This window comes from Monomorium pharaonis, chromosome 6 (assembly GCF_013373865.1).
Source record: "Monomorium pharaonis isolate MP-MQ-018 chromosome 6, ASM1337386v2, whole genome shotgun sequence".
NCBI lineage: Eukaryota > Metazoa > Arthropoda > Insecta > Hymenoptera > Formicidae > Monomorium > Monomorium pharaonis.
In genome coordinates, this window is record NC_050472.1 from 3,605,557 (window position 1) to 3,619,794 (window position 14,238).

At 45.5% G+C, this 14,238-nt stretch overlaps 2 protein-coding genes across 8 annotated transcripts in view; one reads left to right on the forward strand and one right to left on the reverse strand.

Annotated features, from left to right (window-relative positions):
- The window catches only part of LOC105837360, a 184,464-nt gene that overhangs the window by 131,993 nt on the left and 38,233 nt on the right, over positions 1–14,238 (forward strand). For 4 of the 7 annotated variants that reach the window (XM_036289118.1, XM_036289119.1, XM_012682076.3 and 1 more), the window contains one exon: positions 2,125–2,233. In XM_036289118.1, the coding sequence (XP_036145011.1) occupies positions 2,125–2,233 (109 nt within the window). Of the gene's footprint in view, positions 1–2,124; positions 2,629–14,238 lie in introns of those variants that run through there. The other 3 variants (XM_036289120.1, XM_036289122.1, XM_036289123.1) reach the window with 1 other exon arrangement.
- The window catches only part of LOC105837359, a 160,407-nt gene that overhangs the window by 122,088 nt on the left and 24,081 nt on the right, over positions 1–14,238 (reverse strand). The gene's annotated exons all lie outside the window — the stretch shown is intronic.

Below are 14,238 nucleotides of genomic sequence, written 5' to 3' on the forward strand. Positions count from 1 at the left end.
TTGATAATAAAAAATTTTTATTAAGTATTTTCTCTTTAATGTTTTGCATTCTTAAAGCTTCAGTGAAATAATATATCAAACGCTATTAAAAAATAATAAAATTAAAAGTATGTTTTTTGCATTTAAAAAAACTATGGCCACTTACCCGAGTTTACCCTATACATACATATATATATATATATATATATATATATATATATATATATATATTTGTTTTATATAAAATTTTTGACAGAATTAAATGTTCAACGGAAGCAACATATGAATTCGAAATGAGACAAGTTTCGAAATGGGAATAATGGTTTAAACGCGTTTGTTTTCACCTACGCGCTTTTCACCTTTCTTCCTCCCTGTGTTGTTTTGCACTTCCCTCGCGTTAAATGTTGATGCGAGATTTAAATGTGAGCTTAAATGTCGTCAAGGTAGTAGACTCGTCGCAAGATTGGAACTTCGTAATTCCTTCACGAGGAACAAGCGGTTATCCGGTCGCGGCTCACGGCCGGATGCGCGCCCTCAAAATTAGAGGGTCCCTCCCACGCTGAAAATTTCTCTCCTCGCGAATAATATTTCCCGGACAATGGACGTCGCATCCTGCCAGGATTCGCGCGAGATTTCCGCGTGGCGGATTATGCTGTAGACGCGATGTTTCGCGACGTAATCTTCGAGGACGCGCCCGGGACGAGATTAGAGAGTGGGATGACGAAAAGTAAGTTGTAAAATATAGAGCGAACGTAATTATTGTAACATCTCCTGGAAATATTGTCAACTTGCAAAACCGTGGTAAATCCTAATTTAAATAAAACGACGCGTATTTCGTTATGAATGCATAAAAGTTAGTCTCAAGTCAAATCACTGATTTTAAGCGAGAATATAAAATCGTCTTTAAAGAATTTAATAATCTTGGACAGACATAACTTGTTCACATGAAATTTTATATAGTTTTATCGAGAAAAATATTCATCTTTATTCAAATAATTTTCATGAATGGAGAGGAAAAAATGTCGAACAAGGAATAATAATAAGAATTCAAGTTTTTTTAACATTATTATTATTATAAAAACAATCGTATATTATTCTTTTTAAATGATTTTATTTAAAGTATTTTAAAAAATCTCTAAAAAAATTCAGGAAATAAGAACAAAGGTCTTATAACTCATTTTGGAAAAAAAATGAAATGTATAACTTATTACCTTTGAAGTTTCAAGACACTTCCATGGATAGAAATTTATCAGATATGGAATAGCCACGATGAAAGTCTTAAAAGTTAATAATATTTTTAACGATTAATATAAATACAGCCTACAGTCGTTAAATAATCGAGCTCAGCCTTCCGGTAAATCGAGTTGGGACTCGCTGTGAGTCGACGGCTCGGACAGTTTTCTCCGTTGAGTGCAGCTGTTGTTACGTTTTCTCAAAGTTGGTCGGGCGACGAACATTTTATGCTCGCCGCTCGTATGATTAATACATGAAGCGACCTGTCCGAAACACGCCACCGCGGCGGGGAAACGGAGGGGACCGCCACGGTGTTTCCACGACACGCTCGCCGTAGAGGCGGGATGGACCGGTTCGCGAGGATGTTGAAGGATGAGGAAGGGGTGGGCGGGAGGAAAGGGAAGACGTAGGAACCTCGCGCATAATCGCGCGTACGACAGGCCGCGACGACGTAACGTAATTCCGTCTCGGGAGGGATTCGCCAACTGGAGACGTTATCCTCGCATGTCAGTTGCACACGGCGCCGGCTAACGAAGGAACTCTGTCTGATTAATCACGAAGCTCGAACGGTTGACACGACGAAGACGAATCTCCGCTTGGTTTTCTGGTATCGTAAAATGGAAACGCGGGTTAATCGCGGGCTGAGCTGAGCGTGACGCACACACGTGAGAAAATAATTTATAGTTTCGGAACAATTAAATGGACGGCGCGCCTAGGCGCCGGGAACGTTCCGAATTTACTACACGGTCCGCGGTCTGCGGATTAGTTGAACCGTTGCTTCATCGAGCAAATTAAAGCTTACATTAGCGCATTGTGAACATTATTCATTCCTATGCGAGACTTCGCCGCGCTCTTCATTCCAGAGAGGAACTTTCGATATCTCTTACTAACGTATCTTTTTTTTTTTTACAGCCAATCTTGATCATCAATGGGCTCAAGCGCTGGGACAAGCACGTCTCGTTAGTCGGTTCCAAGTGCGGCCATCGTATCGACGACGCAGGCGGCGACTTCGAGATTCCAGGTAGGCGCGATTTCCGTCGGTCATGCAAGTAACGCCGCGTATTCGCGAGCACAAGAGGGAGGGAGTGGAGGTGAGGGACGATTGGACTAACGTAAAGGGCACCGCTCGTACCAGGAAAAGGGTCTCGAGGAATGTTTACGAGCACGAACTGCACGGTTTTACGAGCTCGTACGATGCGCGCGTGCGGATTACGAAGCTACGAATGGGGTTGACTCAGGGGGGGAGGGTGTAGAGCCTCCCTTTCCCCCTCGCCAACGCACGGGAGGATAATATTCTCGAGGGCAGGCGAGACGACTGGAATGATATTCCCGAAGGGTTGAAAAATATCTCCGGAAGGCCTCCGGAGCGCTCCGCGAAATCCGTCAGCGAATTGACGGGAGGATAATTGTTTCCAGGTAATACTTGTATCCGGCTTGGCAACAGCACGATGTTGACGCTCTTGAAATTGGAGACTCGAATTAAGTCGGGACTCAAACCTTCTCGAGATTTTAATAAGAGTTATGCATGTTTGTAGGGAAGATTGATGCCATCAATGCGCGATTTAATTCAAGAGATCGATATTTAAAATTCATTGTGTCCGTATGTTTGTGTATAGGCTCGAAGATAATATTAAAGAAAGAGCGTTGTAATTTTGATTTGAAATTTTTTATTAACATCAACTTGCGCGCGCGTTATTGAAAAAGTAACGCGCATCAATTTTATATACAATATTAAAACTATCATTTAAATATTTCAATGTGCGCTAAAACTATCTTTGGGAAGATAAATACTCTCTCTTTTCCTCGCCGTTTGACATTCGCAGAGATTTATCGGATTTGAATTCTTTCATCGGGCGATAAAACTCGTGTTATCAGACCACGTCCCGTCTCGTAATAAAAGACATCTCGCCGTGGCAGATAGATGCGGGCCATTCGCGGCGGTGGAAAACAATTTGCCACCGTTGGGTATCGAGGACGAGGGGAGATTACGACGAGTCGAAAATACGATAGGCATCGGCGAAAGAATACCGAGTACACTTCGTGTTTATCGAGGTTTACGCTCGCCCTCGCCGCTAACGATAGCGCCCTACTTTTGTAACAACTCGCAACGGCTCGTATTGAATCCGCCGACCGCTGGAATTACTCCCGGCAACCATGCTGCCGCGGCCGGCGCCGAGAAACAACCTCGTTACCCGGCAATATTACGAGCATCATTATTCATTATCCATCCATGTTATTTTGCCTGATCGGCGGCGCGCTATTATTTAATGATACAACGGGAAGATATTTCGAGCGGCAAATTATTGATCGGGGTGCGATTAGTTGTCACGCCGTTCTATTATTCATTTCGCCGGGGGGGGGGAGGGGGGAGATCCGTTGTCCGTATTTTCTACTTGTTTTGTATAACAAAAGAAAATTTTCCTTCTCGGATTACCTCGACAAAGAAAATTTATATTTACTTTTTACGTTTACAATGTTCCTCGGCGAGGGAATAAAAGCCACACCTTGCTCGCCGTGGCTTCGAGGCTTATAAAGCTCCGGGGTCGGCAAAAGTCCGAAACCTGACACGTACTCCGCATTAGAGCTCCGGAGCGATCGGCAACACCCGGAGGATTTTATTAGGAGTGTTTTGAAACGCGCGCGACGAAAGAATTGAGGTACGCGGCAGCGGCGAAGTTTCCTATTGATAACCATCGCGGCGAAACAAAGTGACGGCACTTTCATGAAGAGCGAAAAGGGGAGAGATGAAAGAAGAAAAAGGGTTCACGCAGATCAAAACGGGGTGGCGCGTTCCGATGCTGCTGCTACTGCTGCAGCAGCAGGGTGATATTAAATCCTCGATGAAAAGGAACTTGCGCGAGCCCTTAGACATCCCCTTCCCTCCTCGTCCCACCCCCTCCGGACCGGCTATATGAGAGGGAGGCGAACCTCCGTGATTGCCCGCCGCTGAAAGGGATCATGACGGTTTTTTGTTTAATTTTCCGCTCGACGCCGGAGGTCGAGCCGAGGAGGCGCGAAGTCGAATACCTGCTCTCCTCCGCGAGAAGAAAAAAAAAGGGGAGAGGGAGGGATCGAAGGATCGATACGCGTCGCGCGTGACCGGGATCCGGGATGCGGCGACGGAGGCGGCGTTCGGCAATTCTGATGATGTCCGGGGAAATTCCTGTTTCGAGATGTTGTCGGCGGCGAATTGCTCCGCGCTGCAATTAGACTGGCGCGTGTTTCTCCGCCGCGCGCCGCCTGAATTCGTAGTTACGTAAAGTTGGCTCGTAAGATGGGTAAAGCTGTTACGCAACATCACCCGTCGCAGCGGACGCTACGGTGGTAATCGATATCGAAGTATATTCGTACGAGGAACCGATCGAGGAGAAAACGAATGGAACGACGAACGGTCGCGGTATTCTTACGATATGCAAAAAAAACACCGCAATTCTCCTCACCTTCTCGCACGGTGAGTCTTTCTTCGCGAGCGAGAAAAAGGAAGAGGGGAAAGGAAGGACGAGAATCGTCACGACGGGGCTGAACGTGCAGGGGATGCTAAAAACTCGCAGGGTGAAGGGCCGCGTCGGCGGAGGGTTGGCCAGGAAAGTTGCCGAGTATCCAATCATAGGAGGATATTGTGGGATCATAACTCCGCTTGCCGCCGGTCCGTCGAAGTCCTGAAGGACTCTCCTTCTCGCTACTTCATTCCCATCCTCCTTGGCAGCGCCAGTCTCTCTGCAGCTAGCGCTGACTCGGCGAGCGACGATAGCAATTGTTTCGCGGCCTCTCGTCACTTTCACGAGAGACCTACCCCTCTCTAACTCAACGTGAAGAGAAGCCGTTTCTTTTTTAGTTCTATTTCGTTACACTTTGTTACGCTTAGTTATACTTTGAGTTTTTAAAATTATTCTTTTAGTTACATTTTTTTTGCTGTTTTTTTTTTTGCTGCTTGTTCTCTAGTTTCAGGTATATTTTTCAATTATACTTTTCAACTACGCCCTGCAGCTTCTTTTTCTTTTACAATTTTTTTCTTTAGAATTAAAGCTAACGTTAAAGTCTACGGAGTAACACGTAGCGCGTCTTGAGTTTTCCATTTGAAGATCAACTTATTTAATTATGATTAATTGGCTTTTTGCAGAAAATATTTTTATAGAAAAAAAATAGCATTAATAATTGTAGAGAGAACGGTTTTGCCAAAGAAATTGAAATATTCAGCTGCACGAGGAGAAAATTAGTTATACAAAAAGCAAGAATCTATATAATATGGAAATTAGATTCTTGCTACTATAAGTAAATGCCACTAAATTCTCTTTTGTGCATAGATACAGATCTAAATAATTTGGTTAGGCCATCAAAGTAATTCTGAAAGACGTTCAAGATGAACGATGCTACAAAAAAGTTTTAACGGCCAGCTTGAGCCAGCGTCATACATAATTATTCTGATAGCTTAACAAAATCACATCTGTATCCAGCGAAATTTTTAGATATTCTAATAAAAGGGGACTTTCCATGTAAAATATTACAAGGTGCGACGTTTTGTGATACACGACTTGTTCGCGATAGCAACAGCCGCGCTGGGAAATTACGAATTACAATATCGCGCACGCGGCGACGTTTCACCGGGCGCAGACACAGGGATAAACCGACTGTCGGGCGATAAACAACGAAAAAAGAAACGTCGGCGAGTTAACGCGCTAATGCAGCGCGCCGTCCGCGTCGTTTGCGCTCCGCTTGCGGGACGCGGTCGCATAAAATGAATTAACGGATCAACGAGACGAAAGGGGAGAAGCTCGCAGCTGCGTTATGAAAGCGCGGCCGTTCGTCGGCGGCGCGGTCGGGCGACGAAACACGCGGTTCCCTCGAATAATAAGGGATGAAATATGCACCTCGAGTTACCCCGAGCCGAGATGATACAACGCCCGGCGCGAAGTCCTCCGCGCGCACGCGGTTTCTCGTCTCGGGAAGGGATTTCCTCTCTACGCAATCTCTCCCCGCTCCTAATTAATCCTCGTTTCCTTAACGGCGAAGAAGTTAAAAAAAAAAAATTAATTAAGAACTCGCGAGAATTTATCTCGTTACCGATTTCAAGGCGATGACACGTGAATTTCACTCTTATGAAATTTGCCGACTTCAGGTCTCGAACGGAAAAAAAGAAGAGATGTCCGAGTGAGAAGTGTCGCGTAAATTAAAATTGGCGATACAAGCGAAATTAATCGGGCACGATGTTTTAATCGCAGTTTGAAAATAATGGTTTACGTATAATTTATGAAATGTTAAATGTCAAAGTCGCCGACTCGAAACGCGAAAACTTCTTGCGTTTGCCTGGGGTCGAGCAAGCGGCCGTAATTAAAATTTGTCTGGGGAGAAGTCGCCCCGACTATCGCAGCTGAGCGCAGACAGAAAACACGAGTCCGAGAGAGAGAGAAGTATGAGGAAAACACCTGAGGATGGCAGCGACTTCCGCGGGATTTCCTACGGCTCTCGTAGCTCTGGTATCTAACAATCATCCCGCGTATCTTAATGCGGCATCGCGGCGCCCGCGAGCGCGCCTTGATCTCGTTAAACTCTGTCGCAACTTTTCGAAGCCGAACCGTCGTCGTCGAAACGACGGTGAGGAGAAACTCGTAGAGACGCGAAAATTTCACGCGGCGCTGATTTATCTGCGCGCAAAATGAACAGGTAGTCTAATAACTAAAGACAGGGCCTGCTGCGAAAGCTGCTATTGAAATGAACGTGTTCGTGCAAAAACCTTGGCCCTTTTCGACGTTGCTCTTGTTACAATCAACGCACATTGAATATATTTTTTATCTCTCATGTACGCGAAATTACTTTATAACGCGGCGTCGTCAGTAAATTACAAACGATTTAAACGTCGCAATTAATTAAGAGACACACGTCTCAGCGTTATCGAGAACAGTTTATTCGCGACAGCTGGTGCACATAATTACGGATGAGAAAAAGTCGCATCAATCTCGCGCGTCTCATAGCGCACGCGGAAATACGCGCGATAAGGAGCAGCCCCGCGAGATCTCTCCCCCGGGTTTCATCGCCCGGGCCGGAGGGACTTTATTTCCTGGCGGAGAGCGCGAAATGCGCAATGCACCCTCACATCCTCGGGGGGACGCTGCGTATCCGCGAGGTTGGCCGAAGTTGCGCCAATAAATCTCGCCTCGCCGGGATATTACTTAACGCACCGACGTTTCGACGCGCGATAAATCCCACTGTCGGATCGACGGTGCACTTCGCATCCGTCGAATCGAATCCGCGGGGCCAAAGCGTTGTCGAGCCGAATCGTACGCCGTATCGATCATCCCGGTCGAAACAACTGTCCGTTGGCTCCTCGCGCCTCGCCGCATTTTTTCGGGGATTTTCCCGGGGATGATGCGGACGCGAATGCGGAACGTCGTTTCTTTGGCCCGGAACGCTCGGAACGAGTTCACCGAAGGCAGACGCTGGAACGAGAATATCGCGTTCCGCGTTCGAAAATCAGGGTCTAATTCGAGAGAGTACCTTCGAATCCCTTTGATTACGAATGCGCGCAAATCAATTCGTAAATATCGCGCGGAAATCAAGATACGTGCGATACACGCGGAAATTTTACGAGGATTAAAAGATACATGCCCCACGTTACACACGTGGTTATATTCATCCTGCTTTATTTCAAGATATATGTTTTGGGCAGTTCTCGCATAGTAAAACATCGTAAATCGTCATTACGCCGCGCGCTTCACTGTAACGAGAAAGAAAAGCCTCCGCTCCTCGAGCTTTTATCATAAAAGTGCGCGCGAAAGTCCCTCCCTCGTGTAATTTAACTGCAGCAATTCATCGCGCGGTCGAATTATTAACATTGTGCGAGCACACGCCAAGAATACGAATTCGCGTGAAGCCGTACTACGTATGTGCAGAATTTCGTACGGTTTATTTGAAAAATGAAATACTTTCCATCTCTATCTTTACACCGATCTTTATATATACTATAAACAAGACTTGAGCTATAAAATAAAATTTATAAAGATAGGAGCCGCATCTATTGACAATATGACCAGCATGCCATAAAAGGCTTCTCACATAAATTGCCAAACCTTTGCATTTACCTATTTGCATTTACTTCCTTCCGATGAGGCGTGTAACGGAAGGGGGGGATGGTTAAGGGATGCGGGTGCGCGGCGCTATTGCGCCTTTAGGCGGGACACATACGTCGATTGACCCCGACTCTCCCACAGGTGCAATATACCGATCGGCAAGCATCGCCGCCACCGTCACCGCCGCCGCTACCCATTTCTGCCGATATACACCCACAATAATCGACCGTAAGCCGCTCCAAAATCCCACAGCCCGCGGCGGTGCTCCAAATAAAGACAAACAAACCACGCCGACCTACCCTAATTCCGTTGGATGCCGCTGCGGAAAGTCGGCCATCGGGGGGAGGGTTGGAATTTTCGCCCGCTGGAACGCTCTGTATTTCGGATTATCCGCCGGACGCGGATAGAGCCTCAAAGTCGGGCGCTCGCACAATGGATTATGCGATCTAGCTAACGCTCGTAACGGCTCGGTTCGCCGCCGCGAGATAAAAAGACGGTGTGTGAAGCGCGAAATTGATCGCGAAATAAAAATGCGGATCGCGGTCGTAAAACTATTATTATCGAAGTGCAATAAAAGGCAAATCTTTCTATTGAAAGCACGAGATAAAAATTGATATACATTTTGACACATTTTAAAAAATTGATATATATATATATATTAAAGAAATATGTACACATTTTAAAATCTTAAAATATCTTACTTTTAAACGCTATTCGTACTTTTCTGACGCTAAAATTTATTCACATAATTAACCATTTTTCTTAATGTAAAAACTTTTTTACATTATATTTCTACTTTAATTGGAAGTTGGAAGACATTGTAATAAATTAATTGATATTATTTTAATGTAAAAAAGCTATGAAAATTTTTATAACAAAAACTATACTGAACTTGAATTAACATCTGGGTGCAAATTCACCCTCAGCAGTACTTGGGATTGATAAAGTCCAGAGTCTGAAAATTATTTCAATTTAACACTGTTCTGACCGCGGTGACGACGATACAGATCAAAGCGTTATGCCGTTGCCGCTACGTGGAGCATTATTCTTTCATCCCTGCGTTGATCGCACTCATTAGCCGATGAGATCTAATTTCCATTCCGGAAACGCCAAAGCCGACTGAGACTTTTATTTCTCCGGATCGCGACAGTGGAAACTTGATCCGTCTAGCGAGACACTCGGACTTTCTCTTAATTTCGCCAGCGCGGTGAATAATCAAAGTTCAAGAAAGCTCATAAGATATCTAGGGCACAATGGAATAAGAGGCTGTGACAGAGGACGACATATTTGTTTTTTACAAACATATGTGGCTTTCAGATAGATTAAGACATCGATAATCTCTAACTCTAAATCATCTCTTTGACGAATAACATTTAAATCTATTATATTAAATTATTTTAGCATACTTCGAAACTTTACTGAAAACTTTGCATAACGTAAATTGAACTTTAAATTTCTTTGATTATGCCTCGAAAATAGCATTCTCCTAAATTGACAAATTGCTTTCGACGACGAGTTTAACTTGTGCCTAACGTCGGACGAGCCGAAATATCGACTCGATCGTTTGTATGATCAAAAAACCGCCAAACTCCTTCCCCGATTCTTAATCGGCGTGGATTTGTGTCCGGGGCTTCTAATTGGCCTCTCGTAAAAGCGAGTGCACTTGGGGTAAAACGCGGTAAAATATTCAATCGATTCGCTGTGTGCACCGTACAAGCCGCGAGGCAGCCGGGCGAGACGACGCTCTAATAACGATCGCTCATCGTCAACTCCGAGGACACGTCCGACGATTTACGAGCCGTAAAACTTCCGCGAAATTAATGTAGCCGTTTAACGATCCGCTGAAGTGTAAAAGGCATCCCCTCGAATTTCGTGTCGCAGTATATTATCGGGACCGTCAAAACTTACGCGCGATCGCGCTTAACACGTATGTTATCTACTATTCATTATTGTTACTATTTTTAAGACAATTGCAAACAATTCGATTGAATATTAAATCTTATGTATTTTACATTCAAATATCTCTTTACTTACGACGAGCTCACGTTCGACTTGGATCGTAAATCAAATTAAATTGTATTATAAATCAATTTAGCATTTATTTTCGCATGTTTTACTAATATTTTATATAAATAAAACATTATGCTAAATAATTATTTTATTACTAAAAACAATTGTTTGTTTAGGGAGAGATAAAACGTATATTTTTAAAGGTTATAATTTTCATTATAATATTTGCTATTATAACATTAATATTTAGCTTTAACGCAGACTAATTTTAACAGTATTTTTTCAAATATAACTTGACGTAATATTTAATATTATTAAATTAATATTTAATTTTGATTACTTGTTAAAGAGTATTTAATCAACTTCTCGGTATAATCTACTAGTTTATCTTTAAGCATGCCGATCGCAAGTTCGACGAAGACCCGTAAGTTAAGGTAATCGTAAATAATGGAATACTTGTGTGAAGTAGTATTGACGAGAGGGGGGAAATTGTTTGCCGGGGACGAATTACGGGATTATCTTTGAAATAACCGATCCGAGAGAGATTAGGCAGTAATGATAGATCGACGGTGGTGAATGATAGATTGGCGCAGATAATTTATTTGCTCGCGCATTCGAAGAGGTATCGATCTTAATCCCTTAACTCCTTGGCAAACTTGACTCCTACCGTTTGTATACCGAAGAATTCGTTTTCAACCGATGGCAAAGTGCGGCAATTTACCGCCGCGACAAATTGCCCCGGGCTTACGCGACGTCGCTCCAACATGTCGCCGGCGTGTCTCCGACCTCACTCGCTTTCATTATTCCCGCTAAAAGCCGGGTGAAAATAAGACGCGTTCATCCATCTCAATTCATGCGCCGCAACGTTTCCGCTACATTTGCAATATCCGCCGCGTGGTTTCCTCCGAGCCCGAGCCAGCTGGCCGACTTTCACGTAATTGGAAACCGGCGGCGGCGGCAGTGTCGGTTTTAGATCGCGGAAAGAAAAATCCGCAAAGTCCCCCCGCGGCAGCGGCCTCGCGACAACCTTTCCTGGCAAGAGCCATCCAATTTCAACTAGATTTCAAACCAAAGTCGCGCGCCACCCACGCGCGTTCTGATTCCTTATTAATGTACGCGCACGTGTCGCGAAATCGCCCGGGGGGGGGGGGGGACACGCGGCAGGGCGCGAGAGCGAACGCGATAAAAGTTCCATTTCCCGCGCATTAATTCCGGCAAGGAAGCCTTTATGACGGCACTGCCGGAGTTCAGGATTCAATGGAACTTTTCAGACAATGGCGGCCGCCGACTTGTTCGAGGGTAGGTAGTTCGGTGATGCGGAAGCAAAGCGGATGAAAAAGAGGAGGCCCGCGCGGAAGAGGCGAGGCGCGACGACGATGGTGTCGCGAGGATCCTGAGACAGTGGTTCTTAAATCTTCCGACGGCTGCCGATCCGTTGAATTTAAATTTCGCAAATACCTTTCGCACTTCTATAGAAAGTAAATACAGGAGAATTTACCTTCATATTTATATATTGTATTATACTTCGTGCGGAAAGTCTTTTTTTATTTCTCGGAGCGAAAGTCGCGTCTACGTGCCCTTTTAAAAATCTACCCCGGTCGAGTCTCCCGCGGAGGAGGCTCTCTCGAAGAGAGTGCCTAAATCCACCCCTGATTAAGAACCACTGGTACTCGAGAAGCGGAGGAATAGGGGGGGGGCGAAGAAGAGAGTAGAGGTTGAGTGAGTGCCGTGCGGCTAAAGTCTACCGGCGGTCTTTGTACCTCCTCCCCGTCTTGGCGCCCCGAAGATTATTCATTCGGCCTCTTAATTCATTTCAGAGTATCTCCCGATACTCTGTGTTCCTCGACCGCCGCGCTTCTTCGAATACTTCGCGTGCGATGCCGATGGCGGCGGCGGTGCTGCCTTTTAATTCTATAAAGCGGACGATAAATTGGAGACTCTCTTTTCCCTCTACTCCCCCCCCCCCCCGAATTATTATTCCAGCGAGACGAGTTATTTCGCCGGGAAAAAAAAGAGGCGAGCAATTCGGTCTACTCTCGATGTCGCAGTCGGATAAAGCGGTAGTGGGCACCAAAGTGCGATTCATTTTTCAATACTCATCTTTGAATACTCGGCTAAAGATTAAACTTCTTCGCGGTTTTATCGGGGAAATTCAATATATTTTTGGAATATAGACGGTGTACTTAATATCACATGGCATCTTTCTTTACTCTACTATTCATAAGTCATAGTTTGGAAATAATTCAAATGTCTCTCCTCCGCTAAAAAAATATTTTTATTCTCGTTCAAGTTCCCACTGAACTTGGCGATATTTCGCGGGACGTAGCCTTTATTTATCGGCAAAATCCGAATATAAGCTGCGAAGAAGCGACTCGAGGAGAGATTCTGGTCGTGAGATCCGGTCCTCTACAGGATACAGCCGGGGATACGCGCGCGTCTCGATGCCCCGGTCAGGATTGGAAGTCGTCGGTAAAGGATCGGCGCAACCCGGCGGATCGCTCGACGGAGAGAAGTAGGACAAAAAGCTCCGGACGAAACTACTTCCGAGCATCCAATATGTCTTGTCCCGGGCTTCGATTTTCCTCCCCGGTATCTGGGCCACGAAGGTTATTACACCGTATTCTTCCATAACCGACCTATGTCCTCCGGGGAGAACGTCATTATTACTGCCGGCCATCTTTCAGCGGCTCGATTTCAGACTGTCGCCATTCGGCTCACACTGGGTAATAGAGTTTTTATCGCGGAAATGGTAAGAGCCGCTTTTCCCTCGCGAAGATTTCACGCTGGCTTCCGGATCCATCTTATCCCCTCACCTCCTCCCTCTCTCTCTCTCTCTCTCTCTCTCTCTCTTTCTCTCTCTCTCTTCGTGACGTTCGATTTTGTTAATTGATATCGGCCGGCCATCGCGTCGTCGCTTCGAATCATTTCTCCCTGTGAAAAAATTTCCAACCGCGCATTCCATTCTCTTCCGTGAACGTAACGTCTCCTGTCACGATTAACACGCTCGTTATTAATGAAAAGAAACACCGCTCGCGCCGGCTGGAATGGGAAACGGGGGTTGACTCCGGCCGCGGACACGAAAATCACCGGCAAAGCGAAAAACAAACGCAGGGATAAATTCCCGCGCAACGGAAGCGACGAAACGGGAGGGAAAAAAGGTAGGAAAAAAAAATTATATGTATCGCGTTCTCTCGTACGGTTGGCCCGGATTTGCGTATCGATTGCGAGTTGTTCCGGTGTACGACCGCGTACACATCCCGCTGGAACGCATCCTCTGTCTCTTTCTTGCACGCACGCACACACACACACACACACGCACGCACGCAACACGCGTGCACGTGTATTATACGAGTACACGTGCGAGCTTCCCTCGCGCTTCGGTGCTCGAGTACACGTGTACACGTTTGTGCGGTTGTGCACGAAAAACGAGTGCCGGAAAAGTAGCAGCCGCGCCGTTTTGTTTCCATCGCGCGCGATTAGCCGACACTCCGAGCACCGAGTTGTCTACAAACTTTATTAGGTTTGTCGAATCGGTAAGCCTGTCCGTTTGCTCGCCGGGCGAAACTCAAGAATAATGTTGCCGATCGACTCACCGACCGGTTTTCATTACGTTTCGTTCATGATTATTCCCCTCCCTCCCCCCCCCCTCTCTCTCTCTCTTTCTCTCTTTCTCTTTCTTGCTCACTTTTTTTAGTTATCTTCTTTCCATTGCCTGCCCCAGCTCCGATATCGAGTGTTCATTTGCGTACTCGATCGTCGTTTAATAAACGATGGATCTTCTTCACCTTCGAATTCCATAACGAGCGCAGATACGAGTTGCGGAATTCGCCAAACTTTTTAATTGCCGTGCGCAATTATGAATTAAAATGAAACGCGTGTCATTGTTCTCGCGAAACTTCTCGCGATATTTTCTGTTCCGCGGCGATTAATCGGGTCGAAAATTCTCACGGAC